The sequence below is a fragment of the Myripristis murdjan genome, chromosome 3 (genome assembly GCF_902150065.1).
Source record: "Myripristis murdjan chromosome 3, fMyrMur1.1, whole genome shotgun sequence".
Classification (NCBI taxonomy): Eukaryota; Metazoa; Chordata; class Actinopteri; order Holocentriformes; family Holocentridae; genus Myripristis; species Myripristis murdjan.
In genome coordinates this window covers 8,903,030-8,921,065 of record NC_043982.1, presented here as the reverse complement: position 1 = coordinate 8,921,065, position 18,036 = coordinate 8,903,030, and the positions used below count along the sequence as shown (strand labels likewise).

The 18,036-nt window shown below is 39.8% G+C and overlaps 1 protein-coding gene across 1 annotated transcript; it reads right to left on the bottom strand.

The window, feature by feature from the left end:
* Nucleotides 1-6,015: 6,015 nt before the first annotated feature.
* Nucleotides 6,016-16,890, bottom strand: stk33 (serine/threonine kinase 33). The gene is made up of 12 exons (XM_030081940.1): nucleotides 16,792-16,890; nucleotides 16,141-16,254; nucleotides 15,901-16,005; nucleotides 15,571-15,709; nucleotides 9,565-9,650; nucleotides 8,785-8,872; nucleotides 8,101-8,176; nucleotides 7,892-8,004; nucleotides 7,627-7,712; nucleotides 7,267-7,536; nucleotides 6,534-6,608; nucleotides 6,016-6,198 (listed from the first exon to the last, which is right to left on the bottom strand). Exons 1-12 carry the CDS (start codon nucleotides 16,876-16,878, stop codon nucleotides 6,016-6,018), a joined length of 1,422 nt encoding a protein of 473 aa, XP_029937800.1. The 5' UTR covers nucleotides 16,879-16,890.
* Between the last annotated feature and the right edge of the window lie 1,146 nt (nucleotides 16,891-18,036).

The following is an 18,036-nucleotide window of genomic DNA, read 5'->3' as shown; positions in this document are numbered from 1 at the left end:
ATTGATTGTTACGTTATTCCATAAATCGTGCGACTCCACTTTGACAAGAGAGGACCGGCCTGGGCTTCCTCAGCACACAGCCACATAATTGCATTCAGCTCCACTGAGGAGCGAGGATGCTAATTTGTAGACAGTATTCATGTACTAACACTGCAGCGTTGTTTTGTTTTTTTATTTAAGTGTTACAGACCCATCCGAGTGTATGAACCAGCTATGTACTGTATAAGACTATTGCCTAATCGTTTCATCATGGTGTATTTATTCATATTTAATGTAGATGTGTTTTCTTTTCCAAAACCATAGTCATTAGTGGGAGCTTTGCATAGAAATAAATGTGTAAATTTGTTGTAAGGGTGTTTAAACCTCTCAAAGAGAATCCAAAATCATGTTATCTGTAGTGACTTCAGGCGTGTTTACAATTAGCGAAGCACTCCTGTACTGTACTCTTATGCGCTATTGTTCTGCCTCCGTTGTTTACAACAAAGTTTTATGAAAACAATCCTCGGAACATAAATAACAACTCCATTTCCAAACCTAAACATATTAAATATGCCTCCTTTGATCACCCAAATGTTTTTGGTTTGGTTTCGGCGTGGTTTGCAGTGATAAGTTTGCCTCTACAAAAGTTTGAAAACATTAACAGAAATATAAACCAAGCAGCAGCAAAACAACGCATCCAGAAGCAGAGTGAATATCTGTGGCAGCCAGGCTGAGGCCTCTAGTGGCAGCTGAATGCAACATCCTCTGAACAGCTTTTCCATATAGGACCACTTTTAAATACATATGGTGTCTGCCAGAAGCCATCAATTATGAGTTTAAGGATTAATTGTTGAATTTGGTAATATATTTCCATTGCCTAAGATACAAAACACAGTATCTCTGTGCATGAGAAAACCTTAATGCAAACAATCATCTCATTGGCCTGCTTTATTTAATGTAAACTTCATGATAAACATTAAAATAGTTTTGCAGCTGTTAACACATACACTGTGCAATGCTTTGTGCATCTAATAGGTTAGAGTAAATATTAGACTGTAAATTGATTTTCTGCTCTCTGATTGTAATTGTTGTAGTGTTTAGGGGGCACAGGGCATTTTATTTTCTGTCCGATGATTGAATTTCTTGCCCGTCTCTGCGCCAAGTTGTATGTTGGTGCGTGACCACTGGCTTTGTGGTTTTCCAAGCCTCACGGGACCAATTCCCATTATTTACTTGACTGTGACCCCGTATCGTGACCCCCCCCTCAAGTCTCTCACTCTGCAGAGGCCCTACTTTTAAATCGCCCATCTAATGGCAACCTGCATTTTTACTGAACTGTAATGAATGCTCCAATTACGCTGAAGGTGATGGAGGCGATTTTCCTATGATAGAGGAGGCGATTGGATCTCCCACACTCCATTTCACTATCTCCCCGCTCTTCAGACATTCCCATAGACCTATGGTCAGCTGCAGCTATTGGGAGGAAACTAAACCTCCACTTGTGGTAATGCACCCTCTGAGTGCACTGCCAAGCCATGCACCGCTGAGGTGACTACAGAATTAAGTGCTTGAAATAAATGAATTCATACTGGCAGAAATGTGTCAAATGACCTTTCCGCTGCTCATTACACATGGTGCACATTACGCCAGAGAAATGCTCCTGTTGTCTGGGCTCTTTTGTTTCCCCCTCCCCACTGCCTTGTCAAAGGGGAATGGTAATTAATTGAAATCATTTCCATGTGTAAGGTTGTGTAGATCCCTCCTCAAGGTGTGTCAATGGGTCGATAGGTATTTGGAGTGTATAGTTGAGTCAGGTGATAAGAACTCCAGTCATACTGTGCTAAATGACTGCCAAAGCTCCATAAAAACCAATTCAAGGGCAGAGGAGTTTGAGGGCAGGGAGTAACAGAGAGGGGGGAAAGACATTGTCCCTAGCGGATGATATTCTGACAGCGGCGACGATGGTCACTATCCACAGAAATTGAAATGTTGTGGATCATTCAAGGCTGGGCACATTTTTCATTTTCTTGCCTTTTTCCCCATGATTAAAAGGTTGTTTGTGAGAATTGAACACAGTCTCCTTGGAGGTGGTATCCTCCTGCTTGACTGAATGCAGGGCATTTTACCCCAGCTCTGTGCAGAAGTGAGGAGAGCTTATCCTCAAGCAGAGGCTGCCTGTCTGCCAGCCAAGGAGAGATGTGACTTTAAGAGGCCCATACGTGGTGTTGATTAGTTTTACTGAGTGGGTATGCAGAGACCAATAAATTAAATATGAATAAATTAAAAATGTACTCTAGCAGAAAATTGCTTGGAAAACAACCACCTCCCCATTAAAATATGTATAGTAATGCCTTTTATGTGAAGTAACTTGGGATTAGATATCACTGTAAATTAACACGCCATCCAACCGTAGTCAAGAACTTTTCACTTTTAACAAGGACTTATAAAAAAGGTATTTACTCTAGTGTGTTCAGTAATTAATTTGATATTCAAATGAGCTTACAGTATGTATTATAATTGCAAATATCCCAAATAAGTGTAGTTTTAAAAAGAGGTAGTGTCAACAAAGATTGATGAGGCCTGCTTTGAAATTGCCATCTGTTTCGAATGTTTACTTGAGGCGGGGTTTTTCCGCCTTTCTTCTTCTGTGGAGAAAGAAGCATTGTGCTTTCCTCCCCCATTTACCCCGTGTGTCTGTCTTTTGGTTGCGGAGGGGAGCATACATGAACTCGTACACACAAACACACACGCATGCATCCACGCACACAAGGTAACGTAAACATTGAAGGGGATCAGGAACATCAGCATGTGTGATGAGCTCCCACAGATAACGTCTCCACAACGTTTCCATGACATTGTAGCTGTGTTACCTCATTACCACAATGTCACAGCAGCAGTGTGAGGATGTTGTGTTTGGGGAGAGGATTGGGAGGGAGGGGGGCTCAGCTGCAGGTATCGGGCGTCTGCAGATGAGCTGATTAATTAAAGGCAGCTCTATTAAGGTTATTGAGATGCACCCCTCCCCTCCTCCTCCTCCTCTCCCAGCAGCCCCCTCCACGCTCCTCTGTGGATAAAGGTGGATGGAGCAGAGGGGGGGCCGAGGGAGGGGATGCATCCTTGCCTCTTTTGACATTAGCCGACGTGCACCCACTTCACACACCCGGTGATTCTCGCCACAAGTGCCATCTCTGCGCCCCACCTTGCAGCAGTGACGCTCTCTCCAGGCGCCAAAAAACGGCTGCAGCAGAGGTTTAATCCCCCACCACCACCACCCCCAGCCCGTCAAACCCACCCACCCTCACTTCCATCTGTCAGGAGCGCCACTGAAAAGAGGAGAGGGGGAGGCGGAAGAGGCCGCATCCCTGGTTCCATCCCAACGAATTTTCTAATTTCCTTTGCCTCCATGCTTTGTCCCAAACTCACGCCCCCAACCTAGCCACCATACAGCCTTGCTCGTTCTGTCCTCCCTCCTGTCTTGCCTCCCCTCTCTGTAGTTTTGGCCGAAGTAATAGCAGTAACACTAGAGGATTTTGTTGGCTTTAGCAACAATAGTTCGTCAGCCTCACAAGTCTACTGTCACTACATATGAAGACATCAGATCCTTCATTTTTTCTTCATGTTTTCCAGTCCTCCACCCTGCGGCATGTACAAGGCACTCCTATAATTTGCTGTAGGTCACATTCTACTTGCACAATTCAATTTGGAGATTTTTTCCCCCTCTTTTCCTATAATTAATTAAAAGTCTGGCACAAGAAAATGAGGACCATATGTTGAAATCCCATCTCCTCTTCTGACAACACATTAGCTATACAGGAGGTTGTCTAAACAGACTTTATGCAAATCCAGCACACTGGTCTAAAGGGAGAAGAGGTTTTACAAACTGAAGGAATCATTGTTTTCTATTTTTCCCCCTCTTCGTTTCTGTAGCTTTCTACCAACCAAAGTGCATTTGTATTCTCTGAATACAACTGCAGCTGAAATGCAGCATTTCTTAACCAGTGATTCTCTTTGAATGAATCAAGACTTGCACATACAGTATAATAGTCGGCGACCTATTACATGAATATGGCAATTTTCAATGAGCAATGGCTCAATCGATATCAACAACTTACAGACACCTAGATAGGAGGCTTTGGGGATGGCATTCTCCTGTCAGTTCAAGTCCTGGAAAATGAACTCGGCAACCCACTACAGCTCCATCTGCTGTTTAAACCAGTCTGAGAAAATACAAGTCATGGCATATGTTGATAATGACACAGTAAAGCATCTTTTTGTAAACTTGTGTACAGACTGAATCGAGAAAATACAAGTCATGTCATATGCTGATAATGATACAGTATAGCATCTTTCTGTCAAACTTGTGTACAGCCTGAATCAACAATAAACTGTAATTTCATTCAATTTAAAGATTTTTTTGGTGACGTTTCCTTTTTCTCAACACCAGCTGTTTGTCTCATCCAAACTGAATCTAACCAAAGACGGTGAACGAATATTTTGTGTACCGTACGAGTACAGCAGGTCTACCTGGGTGGAGTATTTGATAAAGGATAACATTTAGACGCTCACAATGCCATGACTTGTTCCCCTGAAAGGAGATGCGCAATATTTCCTTAGCTTCAAAGACCAACCACCAGACACATATTTACACATATGCACACAAACACACACAGCCTGTGCATGAACACCAGGCCTCATTGTTGGCACACACATTCACTTCGAGATGCAAATGGGTGGATTTGAAATTCAGCTTCTGTGTGTTATGCTTGACTACTTTAATGTTGTATCTATGCTGGGGATTATTCTCTCTACAGCAGAAAAACCTGTGCTTGAATGGCAGTGCCCTCAAAGTAGCTCCTACTGCTTTCAATGGCCTCCCAAACGAGATTAGACCCGTGGCTGCCCCCAGTCCCAATCCCCTGCATTCAGATGGAGCGTAACCAGCCTGTGTGACAGTTTTTCTGTTTTGACACCGAGTGGGTGCAGTCAGTGCATATAGAGCGTTTTGGAATTGAGAGGTCAGAACAGAAAAAAGAATAAGCTATTATACAGTAAATCCCTATTTCTCAATGCAGTGGTGAAATATTACATTGTAAACTGCAGTTTGAGTGTTCTCAATCAGCACACATAATTACAAAACAAAATGTATACATATATTTGGTCTGTTTATTGGACACAAAATGAGTAGAAGGTTTTGTACATCAGTTCTTTGTTTGATATTTGGCACATAGTTTTAAAGGTCTTAGTCTTGAAACAACAAAATAGGACTTTAAGCTACATACATACTTGAAATACCACCAAAAACTACTGATTTGAAAACATCTTCAAGTAGCAATAAGCTATTATTTTTTGACAAAAGCAAATTCTGTTAAAATTTATTTGTAAACTCTCTTTTTGCAAATGTCTGTTAGGATGCGGAAAATATTCTCTCACAGTAAATTGACAATATTATTAAATCCCTGTATGCCACTAGCAAATAATTAATTCTGCCCAGTGTAATAAATAACATTCCCTTTTTATCATAAGAGTTTTAATTACAATGTCTTCAAATGAGTTTTAATTACAATATTTTTTTAAATGACTCAATCAATTTATTTGTTAAACGGCATACATTCATGGTGTTCATAAATAGTGGTAAGAATAATGACACTAGATGTGCTGCTAGGTAGAGGCGAGGTAAGCACTGAACAACAGTTTTATTACAAAATGAGATGCAGAATTATCATATCTCCTGAGTCAATCTTTTACTTGAATGACTCTACAGCATACTGCTTTGTAAAAAAAAAAAACACATTCAAGCAGATGCAACCTGCTATAACAGGCAAATTCATCTCATAATTCCTACCTCTCTCAGTACTGGCCATTATAATAAAAAAAATCTTAGCTGTTTTCAGAGAAGTTGTTGAACAGTTGGCTGTAGCAGTAATCATGTGTCCAGCAGCGTTGCCCCACCTGGGCGAACTCCTCAGATCGGGGCCCTTTCCTTTGGCATACGGCCTCGCTGAGCCTGCGCTCTCTGCTGCAGGGGCCTACCTCTTCTTAGTCCTGGGCAGGCAGATGGTTTCTGGCTCCTCCCGGCGTTGGAGGGTCTCTGGGCTTCTGCCTTCCTTGGGCCAGAGGTTGGTTTAAGGGCAAACACCCCTGACGAGGCAGAAGACCTGGCATCCCTCTTGTCTTTCGTGCTGCACTGCTTTGCACTTGGCCGCCTGGAGGGTTCAACACCTGCATGGGACTGCAGGGATAAAATCTCACATTCATCTTACATAAGAACATTAACTACCCAATTCCTCTCAAAACAACAGTTCATAGCTATACCATCAGCATCATCTCCTCTAGCAGGTAAATCTGGCACCATCTAGTGGTGAGTGAATATCAAAGGGAACAAGCATGGCAGTACGGAGGGGTTTACAATGAAAAAAAAGATGGTATCAAAACATAAGCCTAAAACATATAAAAATGGCAGTTATTTTATGGACATTTACCTATAAAATTACTGTCTGTCAAATTAAACAAAAGGCTGAGCTGTAAGCGGTTCGATAAATGATTAAATGACTGACCTGTGAGGTGGAGGGTTGGGGGGGTGACTGGCTTTTGCTGCCATCCTGCTGGAGGCGTCCACCAGCTTCTTCTTTCTTTACTCCAGCATCACAGAGATAACCATAAAGGGAAACATGAGAGACCTATACCTGGCTTCAGTGACCCTAAATAATGGATAAGGGCTGAAGCTTAGGGTGATATTGAACTTTAAGTCATCTAAGACTCAAGTGAGATTCCATGACGGTCAGACAATATCATCACCACAAGCAGCTAAGTGACACGTAAGCAGGTGTAAAGGATGGATGATATCCTAAACTTGAATTGGTACATTGATGGAGACTTCAGAGCTTTGAAATGTTGGGCAGCAATTAAGAGATCACGATTATCGGGACCAAATTGATCATGGTTTTCGGTATTAATGTGATACTGATAAAAGGTGCAGAAAATATTAAATGATAATAATACACTGAAATTAATTCACCATGTTTTGTTTTGAAAATCACAAATTATCTACACTAGCTGCTGTCACGGCAAGCAAACACAGACTGTGTGCTGCACATGCATGGTGTTAAGGAAACTTGACTGTTTAATGCTGACTAATTGAAAATGGTTATTGTGATGAATAAAATTTGAAACAGTGTAACTTCCCATTGGACATTTTTTCACAGTGTGTACTACAGCAGGGGTAATATGAGCCCCAAAAGGAAAAGCATAAAGGCAGGACAACAGCAACAGGACTAAACAGGTCTGTACCTGTTTGGTAGGGGTTAGGGTTTTGCTGCTGCTGTCTGAGTCTCCCTCGTGGTTGAGCTCTGCGTGGCTCCTGCAGTCACTGGGAGCTGAGGCCGCCCTCTGTTCTGCCACCACAATGTCCTCGGAGGAAGTGAGGGAGAGCTCCTCCAGAGTCTGTGCGATCGCCTCACTCTCGTCCTGCTCCAGGCTGTTGGTCACATCTGGGTCTTCCCGGAAGTGGCGCATCATCTCCAGCACATTGGTCGGTGTGGCAGTGTTGTTGGTGTCACCCTGCAGGACAAAGCGCCAACCCCAAGTGAGCTTCTCCTGTGTCTCATTTAGTAAAGCTGATGAATGCAGCTGGAGGAATCAGTGGCTTACTGTGATCCAAGCGTTATTTAGCAGCTCATTAGCTGTGATACGGTGGGCAGGGTCTACCTTCAGAAGGCAACGCAATACTTGTTTTGCTGTTGAGACAGACTCAAGCCAATCAGTGGGTCTATTAGCAGCAACTGAAGTCAACAACAAAACCACATCTACAGACAGTCCTGCACTGCATATTCCTTCACTCTGTGTTATAAGCCTTCTATCTCTTCTTTGATGCAGGGCTACTGTTTTAAGAATGAGAACAGAGTTGAAATGTCACCTGCATCACTGATTGTGTCCCAGATGGGCCCAGTAAATTTGAGTTCTCCTTTCTTAATCTTCTCAAACAGTTTTTCCTTTGAATTGGACATGAATGGAGCCTCTCCACATAGCCTACAGGGACACACAGCCCAGACATGTTTAGCCATTCAATGTATGTACGTGTGTGTTTCTGTATGTCTGTGTATGTTAGTATGTAGGGTTACTTACAGCATATACATGATCACTCCGATGCTCCACACATCACACTGTTGACTGTACGCATGACCTTTTATCACCTCAGGGGCTGACGCAAACACATGCAAGCAAACACAGATACACATGTAGACTTCTCCTTGGCTTACATTTACACATATAGAGGCTTAGGTGGCAGCATGTTGAAAATAAACCCTATTAATAATTCCATAAAAACCAACGCAAGGTAAAAATACATTCCACTTAGGCAGCAATAAAAATTAACTGATCCTGAAAAGATCTTAATAGACACATTCCACCCTAGCCATTTTGACATGAAATAGCAGGGTAAACACAAGTATTACTAATAACATTAATTAAGGTTCTGTTCCATTTAGGTCTAACCAAAGCCAGGACCCTGCTATTGTTCATGCTGGCTCACCGGAAAGTCTCTGGTACAATTAAACAGAAAGGGAACCTTAATTAATATCATTAATGTACACTGTGACTAGCAATGCTTGTAATTGTGATACCCACTGTGAAAAAGTACACTTCTGAGAGACACAGGATTGATTAAGTCAATCCAGTTGTAAATGTGGATGTGGGTCATGTCTGTTTGTTTTGCAGTAATTTCCTTTTATCTGCAAACAATTTTCTCTCATGGGAGATAATAAAGTAGCCTCGACCTGACTGGTTCTGCAGAAGGCACAGGGGTCATACCCATAGAGAGAGGCGTCCCACAGGTGGCCGTCATCATGTTCTCAATCCCAACACCACCGTTCTTCACTGACAATCCAAAGTCTGTCACCTGGATGGAAAACAGCACTCAGAGAAAGGCGATATGCATAAAGATGATTCAGATGTAACAACAGAACTAATGTTAAATCCTTTGTTTACAGTGCTTTTGTCAGAAAAACAATGCTTATTTGCAGAGCTTGAGAACAAACACTGGCCTTCGACCATTTAGATGAATAACAAATTATGAGCTGTTGAGGCTGTACGGGTCCACAGAATTGCAAAGGGATACCACGTTAATATAAAAGCCAAAAATATCCAGAAGAGATGACCAACTCCTGTGAGATAAAAGCCTTTAATACTGTGCCAGGACAACACGTTTTCCAACACAGTGTGTGCGCGCATGTGTGTGTTTGTGTACATGAGAAAAAGAGGGAGCAAGAGAGGGAGATTTATGCTGTGGCCCAGTCTTGTTTTAGCTTGCACACCAGGAATTTGCTTTGGCTGGCTCACTGTCAATGCACACAACATGCTGTGCTCAGGTGGTAATTTGTTTAAAGATACGGTTGATTCTCTCTTTGTAAAGAAGCACTATAAAGGCAGACCAGACGGGGGTCTGTCATAATGAGGTAGTATTTAAAGCCTTTAACTAAATATAGGGGAGATGGTGGAAGGGGGAAAAATGCCCATCAGAGGCTGGTGCTAGAGCCCTGCAGAGAATGAGAAGCAGCAATGGAAAGTTTCCCAGTTTCTGTCACATCTCACCTTGATATTGATCATATCATCATCGACCCCATGTAGAGAACTTTTCACCAAAATGTTCTCCAATTTCAAGTCCCGATGCACTATGTCTGAAAGATGAGGGGAAAGATACCTTTACTGAGACATAATGGGTTAAAGACTGCGCCCACACAATCAATCATTTTAAATAGAGGCCGTTTTCACAAACCCAAATGTAAGTTCCTGGTTTTCCAAGTACCACAACGCTATTTAACAATAAATAACACAAAGTCCCCTTAACAATCTACCCAGGCATCAATCTCTCTCAACTACAGGGTTGCTATATACTAGTCCCTCACTCCATTCACTGTCTAGCTTGCTCATTTTTTAATCTATTGTGGCCATGTTCACTCCAATTGTGGGTGAAGCCCACCCAGGACATGCATTGCATTTTTTGGCCGAGTTTATGTAACACCCTGCTGACAAGAAAATCATCGGAACACGAGACGGACACACAGGAGGTAGGCATTGTAAAAAGGATCAGAGCAGCGGTTAAAATAGGTTATATATCCTGATGTTTCATAACTGTGAAAAATAACAGGTAAAATAGCCGTCGCTGTTACATATGTAAGCAGACTATTTGTGTGTGTGAGTGTGTGTGAGATAGAGAGAGACATGAGTGATAGAAAGAGAGAGAGAGAGAGAGAGAGAGAGAGAGAGAGAGAGAGAGAAGTCTTTAGTAGTAATTTTGCTTTTTTTTTTTTTTTTTTGAACCATGGTTTCTGTTGAAAGCCATATGACTTTTGGCCTGAAAAGGCATGTGAACCATAGGTTCCTGACCACTGGTATAATTAATAATGTAAAACACATACAGAGAGAAAAACAAATAGCTAAACTCAAGTTGTTTGAGGAGTTTTATGGTATATATTCTATTCTGTACTGTATTATACCTGAATCATACAGTAATTTAATTTGTATTTTAAAACGTGTTAGTTGGCTGCTGAGTCTCTAACCCTCTAACGCTAACCCTAACTTTTGGTCAGCATATAGAGAAGCCTGTAGTCCAGAAAAGGGGAGATATCCCTGGTGGAGAACTGCACTCTACTGAGTGCACTCTCCTAGTCTGTAAGATTAAACTGATGGGCAGTTTGTTCCTCTGAACAAAACAGCACATAATAATCTGTTGTCAAATATAAGCAAAATATCTATTTAAATGTATATAGGCATTAATTCATATTTCTCAGTCTTATATTCCTTATGCTCTCTTCTGTCACCATTTTCAATTTCCATCATAACATTGAGAAACCAAAATGAAATGGGTTTAATGTGTAAAGTAATATGCACACTGACAAAGTAAACGTTTAGAAAATTAACATTCGATAATGTCTTGAGTTTTAATGATTTCTAACTGAAGTTGCTATATCACCACTGAGCTGAATACCAACAGCAACTGATATATAAGTAATGACTAAATATCATAGCAATGTAATCATTGTTTAATAAAAAATGACAGTAACATCAGGGCCAATTTGACTTAAAACATTTTCCTCAAAATGGCACACAGCCTCATTTTAGTTTTACCTCATTTCAAGGTTCATATCAAACATTTGAGCGATCTAATCACTTATTTTCCATAAAATTTTACTTCCCTTGCCATAATATAGCTATTATCAATGATGTGGCAAGAAACTGTACTGCAACACAAATTTCAAATAAGCCATCAAATTGATGAAATGTGAAAATAGCTGGCAAACTCACTTTATACTCTCCATATCAGCCTCTCCTAAAATGACTTTTTGACCTTAGAGGTAGTTCATAATGCTCTCTCATTTTGTTAATTATGACTTTTAGGGAGTGATACCACCAATGGCATTATAACCCTGTCCCACTGCACTAGTGAGACAGGTCACTTTGCATGCACTCATTTTTTTTTTAAGTAACATTTTGCAATTTGGTCATACTATTTTGTTGTGTGTATATATATATATATATATATATATATATATATATATATATAAACATAAGGGATATCCTGTAAATTCCTTTAAAGACCCATAAAGAACAGAAACTCCCCACATACAAAAAACAAAAACAAAGAATGTCATGTATCAAGACATGAAATAAAATAAAACAAAAAAAAAGCAAAACAGTTATTCGTTGTCTTCTTTGACCAAAAGACACAGTAGGAGGCTGTAGAAGGCAGAAAGAAATACTGTTTTGTCAACTGGATGTATGTTGAAATTGAGGAGTAGGCCCTAATGATCCAGAGAATGTCTTATGTCATGTTCTACAAGGTAGGTATTCTTGTTGGAGACGAAAGGAAACGTTAAAGTGCCGAATTTCAGCAGGAAGTTTGAAGTAACATTTCCCCCCATATATAGAGAGAAAGCCAAAACAGCACGTATTGGGCCTAGCACATAAGATTCCTCTGGAAATGGAGTTGATTCCCTGAGACGCAAGATTACCAATGTTCCTGTGCCCGAGACAGTCACAAACAGCCAGAGTAAATATTTGAAAAACATCATGAGCCATGCTGAATTAGAAGGTCTATGAAAATTGTTGAGGTAACACCCTTAAAATGAGTGTGGGCCATGACGACTTCAAAGTTAGACAGTTTTCAATCAAAAAAGAGAGACAGGATTTGAGACATGTGAAAAAGTAAAGACTGAAAACACTCACAACGTACTTTAGTAGTCATAATTATTGTGAGAAGTACTGTGTAAAGAATGCTCTTCAGTTTTGGTTCCCCTGCTGTTATGTTAACCCTTACAGTAGATGTGGTAGATGTAGACAGAAAGTGGGCGTTTTCATGTTCCAGGTGTACCTTCTTTTTAAGCAGTTACATATTTTGCTGTACTACCCCAAGTTTTCCCACATGAAAGGGCTCATGTTCATTTCCTGTTGAATCTTATGAAATATTTTATCCTTTTTAGCCCTTATCACACTTGGGTTCCTGAGCCCTTGGCTAATTAAGCCCTGGGCTACAGTTAGCCCAGAATTTAGATTTAGGCTTGATTCATACTAGTTTGGATTCACACTTGAAAATCAGAGCCAAGGGTTTATGTCCTCACAACACTTGTGGCACTGTTTTGATTGGACAACAAACATTCTGTTGCTTTTAAAAAGTATTCAACTGCTGTTCTTCTTACCTTGATTCTAACATGGATTTGCACTACAGACCTGATTTTTTAGGGGATATCCTGCTCTGGAGCGGGGTTTAGTTAGCCCTGGCCTGAGTGGGGATATCCCACATTCTAAGTTGCAAGTGTGAAAAGACACTTAAGGTCAGGGCTAAGTGTAGCACACTTTAAATGTCAGTACTATAACTACTTATCAAGTCTATGTTACACAGAATTATTATATAATATCTATATTATCAATATTATATCCACTTTGTAAACACTGGAACTCTTTCATGACACTAAATTGATAACAACTGCTTATCATTGCACACAGATTGCAGTGTTTCATCAGCATCAAATTAGCCTTTCTTACCATGTAGCAAGGTAAGTTAGTACCTTAGTAAGTGGTAACTTTATTTATGGCATTTTTAACACAGCTGGCTAACATTATTATAGGTTTCATCAGTGTTTTGTAGGCATAATAAAGCAACGAGAGAGACAGATGTTTAGACTTCTATGACATTTTGTTTTAGGCTTTTGCATGGTAACTAACCAGGGAGGTTGCTAGTTTGATTTGATGGGATATGCACCCGTTATCTAGCAGTCAGCTTCACTTTAAAATGTGTTGACCAAATAACCATATTTGAAATGATAAATTATTCTTGTGTACAACAATTATGTTTCTTTAATACAGTTTATCAAAAGGGATGAGAATAATCAGCTTAAATGACTGAATCTACATTGAATCTAATACAGGAATTTTTTGGCGCAGTCACAGAAGTTTCTGTCACTTATCCATCTAAGGCTTAATGTGGAGGAGGTCAAAGAAAATCAAGATCTTTTGAAATAAAACTGTTTGGGGCCTGTGTGTAGATTGTTAACTATAGCCTGTGATGACAAAGCCATGACAAAGACAAGTAACTAAGGTATCAAGGGAACAACTGGCATAGAAAGATCTTGTCAAATTCATTCACAGAAGGTCTTAATGCCTTCCAACAGTGCCATCTGCCTGCCAAATGTCCAACAAGTGACTCATTTAGAGACCCATCTTAGAAAAACTATTTTCAAGAAACATCCTTCTTGTCAAGTTCACATAATCACTCCACACACAAGCAGAGCGCTCTATTTACCTTGATTATACTAGACCCAGACTGAGGGTCCTGGTTAACAAAACTCAGTGGAGTGAGTGAAGGTGGGGGGAAAACACAGTTTGCCTGGGGCAGTCTTTTTCTGTGCACTGCTTGAAGCAGCCAATTACACAATGCTGCTGTGTGCAAGGTAAGTTGGACCAATTGTTGTGAGCAAAACAAAGACCCGAAAATGTTTTTTCCTATTTCCTCCAATAATTCCGACATTTGTTTTTCTTTCATTACTTCTGGTCTTCCCCTGCCTCCTGGTGGCTTAACTCTAAATTCAAGAACGTTTGAAGATAACTACCTCTCCTCTCTCACTTTGCTGCAAGTTGTATTAATGAATGTTTTTTATTCAAGCATTAGCCTTTACATACATAATAATGGGCTATTTTTAAATACACTCAGAACTCATGCATTTCTTCTATTCTTCTTTGTGAAATACCAGTGGAAGGTTATGTGATTTTTTTGTGCATCACATTTTGGTTATATTTTCACAAGCTTTTAATAACTCATGGACTAAGCACGCCATTTGATGGAACATCAAATCTACACTGTCAATAAAATGTCTTCAGACCCAATGACCAAATGATAGACATCTCATTATGGCCCTACTTCTGCATTTGGATATTTTCTGAAAATCTTTTAAATTATATCCCTTCACAGTCCACTCCATATGAAATTTAAAAATTTAAACTTCATTGTGAGATACATGCCATATATAGAAGTGGATACCATGGACTAAATTAGTATGAGGCCATGACTGAAAAGCCACTGACAAAAGTAAACTATTTCTATAAAATGCCCAAAAATCTGTTAGAATGACCACAAAAATGGTATGAGTAGAATTGGCAATGCATATGGGAACCAACTCACTAACATTATAAATAAACAGTTTCACTGCAGCAAAACAAGCTTTACTGAAGATAGCAAGCTTTGGCCCAATTCTATTTCTATAATTATAATTCACTATAAAGTTAAGATGTAATAAAATCCCTTTCCTGTTAGTCAGTAAGTTGAAGTTACTAGAAATCTCTTTTTGTTTGTTTGTTTGTTTGTTTGTTTTTTAATAAGTTATTGCAGGAATATTTCCCTGAAAATGTGTGTCAATGGCTGGTTACTTGTTTTCAGGATTGTTGATACGACAACAGTCCAATCAAGCTGTACGGATGAACTTTGTTGATCACAATCTGTCATATAGCATTAGGGGTTCTAGCCACCTAATTTAAAGCTATCATATTCTCACTAGTATCATTAGTCGCTACAGAGGCAAGGCAAACCAGCACACCTATTAATCAGTATTCCTCCCCAGCTCATTGTGAATGAGTCATTAGCCACATGTAATGGTGTCTCATTGCCTAGCAATGTCCTAAATTACCTCTAACTACAGATTTCACCATTGGAAGGGGAAACAGCATCTCCAAATAAACCTCTCAGATTCAATTAAAATGTGTACAACTTTTTTTCCCTGCCAGTTGTTCATTATGACCTCATTATTAAAATAAGCCGGGCTTTTATGATGACTGAGAGCTATAATGGCGAGGAATCTCACTGATTATCCCGTCAACGAGTGCATCACAGTTTGAATACAGTGATGGCTCTATAATAATACCAATTAACTGAACCCCAAATTACTTATACCTTTAAATGTAATGTAGGTGTAGTTAAGTGCATATAATGTGATTCTTTCTACAATAATCCACTGTCACTAGTGCCACCGTTGATGGTAACTGGTTGAGGTAAAAACGTGAAGTCACCTTTAAACGCTGTGAGAAAATCAACCTGTGGGATGTCATTACCCTTCTTGTGCAGGTACACGATGGCCTCAGCTAAGCTTCTGATGATATGCCTCGTCTGCTCCTCTGTGAGGCACTTGTTCCTCTCCACCAGCTCCCTCAGTTCACCTCCATCACACAGCTCAGTGACCAAATACATCCTCTACAGCAGAGCACAGAGACAATGCATCTCACCATACGGCCAATCTGTGTGTGCTTATCGCTGTTGTTTATGCATAGTCTCATGCACACGTGGTACAAGAGGATTAAGATATGTTCAACATCCATTACACTAAACCTGGTGTCTTAATAAGCTTTCCTTGGATTTGGTGCTTAAAAAACAGGACGACTCACCTTTGGTGTTTCGAAGACTTCCTTGAGATGTATTATATGAGCATGTTTCACTTGTTTCAGAATGCTTACTTCTCGTTCGAGCAGTTCAACTTTTGCATCCCCTGCCTGCAATGGTAGGGAGTCAGGGAATTTCTACTTAGGTATCAAAATGATGTTTGTTTCTCTCCAGACTTTAACCTTGCTTTGAAACGTGTCTCTAGTAATCAGTAAGTTTCTCCAAGGAAGCACAAATGAACTCACCTTTTCTTTGTTAACCTTCTTAATAGCCCATTTCTCATTTGTCTCTATATGGGTGACTTCACGTACGACCCCAAAGCTACCTTGGCCCAATTTCCTCCCAACTGCATATATTTTCTGTGGAGATAATAAAAGAAACCATTAATAGATTTCTAATCTGCTCTGTGAACTCTGTCAAACAGTAAAACACACCACAGGATTTTGTTTGAATCTATATGGATATTTGAGTTTAGGAGTTTGTGATCATTTCACTGTTTTGGATTACAAATACGTTACCTATTAACTCGAGACCTGAATTTTCAAGTAGATCCTAATTTTCAAGCACTCTGAAAAAGGGGAAGTTTTCCAGTCTCTGGAGCTGCAGAATATAGTATTTCTAATCAAGTTACAAATGATTAAGTTGCTGCCGCAGTTCATTCAATCTCAGGTCTAATTAACTTGATCATTATCTGTGCGCATGCAAGGCTGAGCACTGACTGCTTTGGATTTAGCAAAGAGAGCAGTCAAATTCCCTCGAGAAGGGGGCGTATTCAGGAGCAAAGTGGAGTCTGATCCGCCTCTGGTGCAGATGGCATACACTACAAAGGTCATCAGTGAGTGAGTGTGGTTTCTTCAGTACTGTGGGGCAAAATGACACATAGAAGTTCCCCAAACCTTGAGGTCAGCATCGTCCTCCAAGCGGGTGTGAGGCACCTGCCTCTCCAGGCTGCACCTTCGTGTCCATCGGTTGGTACAGGCCATCGATATGGAACGAGGGTCGCTCAGCTAGAAGCTTTTGATACAAGGAAGAACAGTTTATCGTACAACCTACAATACAGTCTGCACTGCAAAAACGCAAAATCTTACCAAGATTATTTGTCTTATTTCAAGTCAAAAATGTCTTATTTCTAGTCAAAATATCTCATTACACTTAAAATAAGACATGATCACCTCAGAAGTAACTTGTTTTTAGACAATTTTCACTTGTTTCAAGTGAAAATTCACTTGAAACAAGTGAAAATTTGCTTGTTTCATTGGCAAAATTTGCCAGTGGAAAAAGTGAAAATTCACTTGAAATAAGTGAAAATTAGCTAGAAACAAGAAACAAATTTTGCCAATGAAACAAGCAAATTTTCACTTGTTTCAAGCAAATTTTCACTTGAAACAAGTGAAAATTGTCTAAAAACAAGTTACTTCTGAGGTGATCATGTCTTATTTTAAGTGTAATGAGATATTTTGACTAGGAATAAGACATTTTTGACTTGAAATAAGACAAATAATCTTGGTAAGATTTTGAGTTTTTGCAGTGTGGCATCATTGCTGCTCTGAAATTCTTTGGCTCACCATAAAACAGCTTTCCAGAAATATCTGCTGTGGTTATAACCTATGGAGGACTAAAAGGGACAGAATGAAATAAATAAATACATCTTTAAATAAATACTTAAAAGTGTCATTAATTAATTAAAATGGGAATTAAATAAATAAATGTGTCATTAAATAAATAAATGTGTCATTAATTCATTAAAATACCAGTTCATTTAATGTAAAAACATATATATAATTATTTCATTATTTATTTAATTATTTCATGGACCGGTGTTGCAGTGCTTCATGAATTAATTTTATCTGTCAAAGTCACCCATCAAAGTCAGTGGGCGGGACTAACGTGAATCTAGCCCAATCGATTGCTTAGGTCTGAAGCCTGGAAGTCTGCCGGAGCCGGAGGAGTTTTGCTGAGAGCCTCTCCAGTTAAAGTTACTGCTTCTCTGAGTAGTTCTGGGCAACTTCTCGACATTTTGTGGCTGCACCTATCTAGCACGCATCGCGCACCGCAGTAACATTTGCTCCTGCAAATCCCCCATTTGCTTGAACCGAGTAAAGGTTGCGCCACCAAGTGTGTCAAAATATCAAATCAAATCA

Bases quoted from the DNA above. Each gene is read 5' to 3' on its own strand.
- stk33 (XM_030081940.1), bottom strand. From the start codon at position 16,878: ATGGCCTGTACCAACCGATGGACACGAAGGTGCAGCCTGGAGAGGCAG. The intron at 16,255-16,791 runs GTTTGGGGAACT...TTATCTCCACAG, and splicing joins AGGACGATGCTGACCTCAAG to AAAATATATGCAGTTGGGAG. The intron at 7,713-7,891 runs GTGACATTTCAA...CTGTCTCAACAG, and splicing joins GGACACAATCAGTGATGCAG to CAAAACAAGTATTGCGTTGC.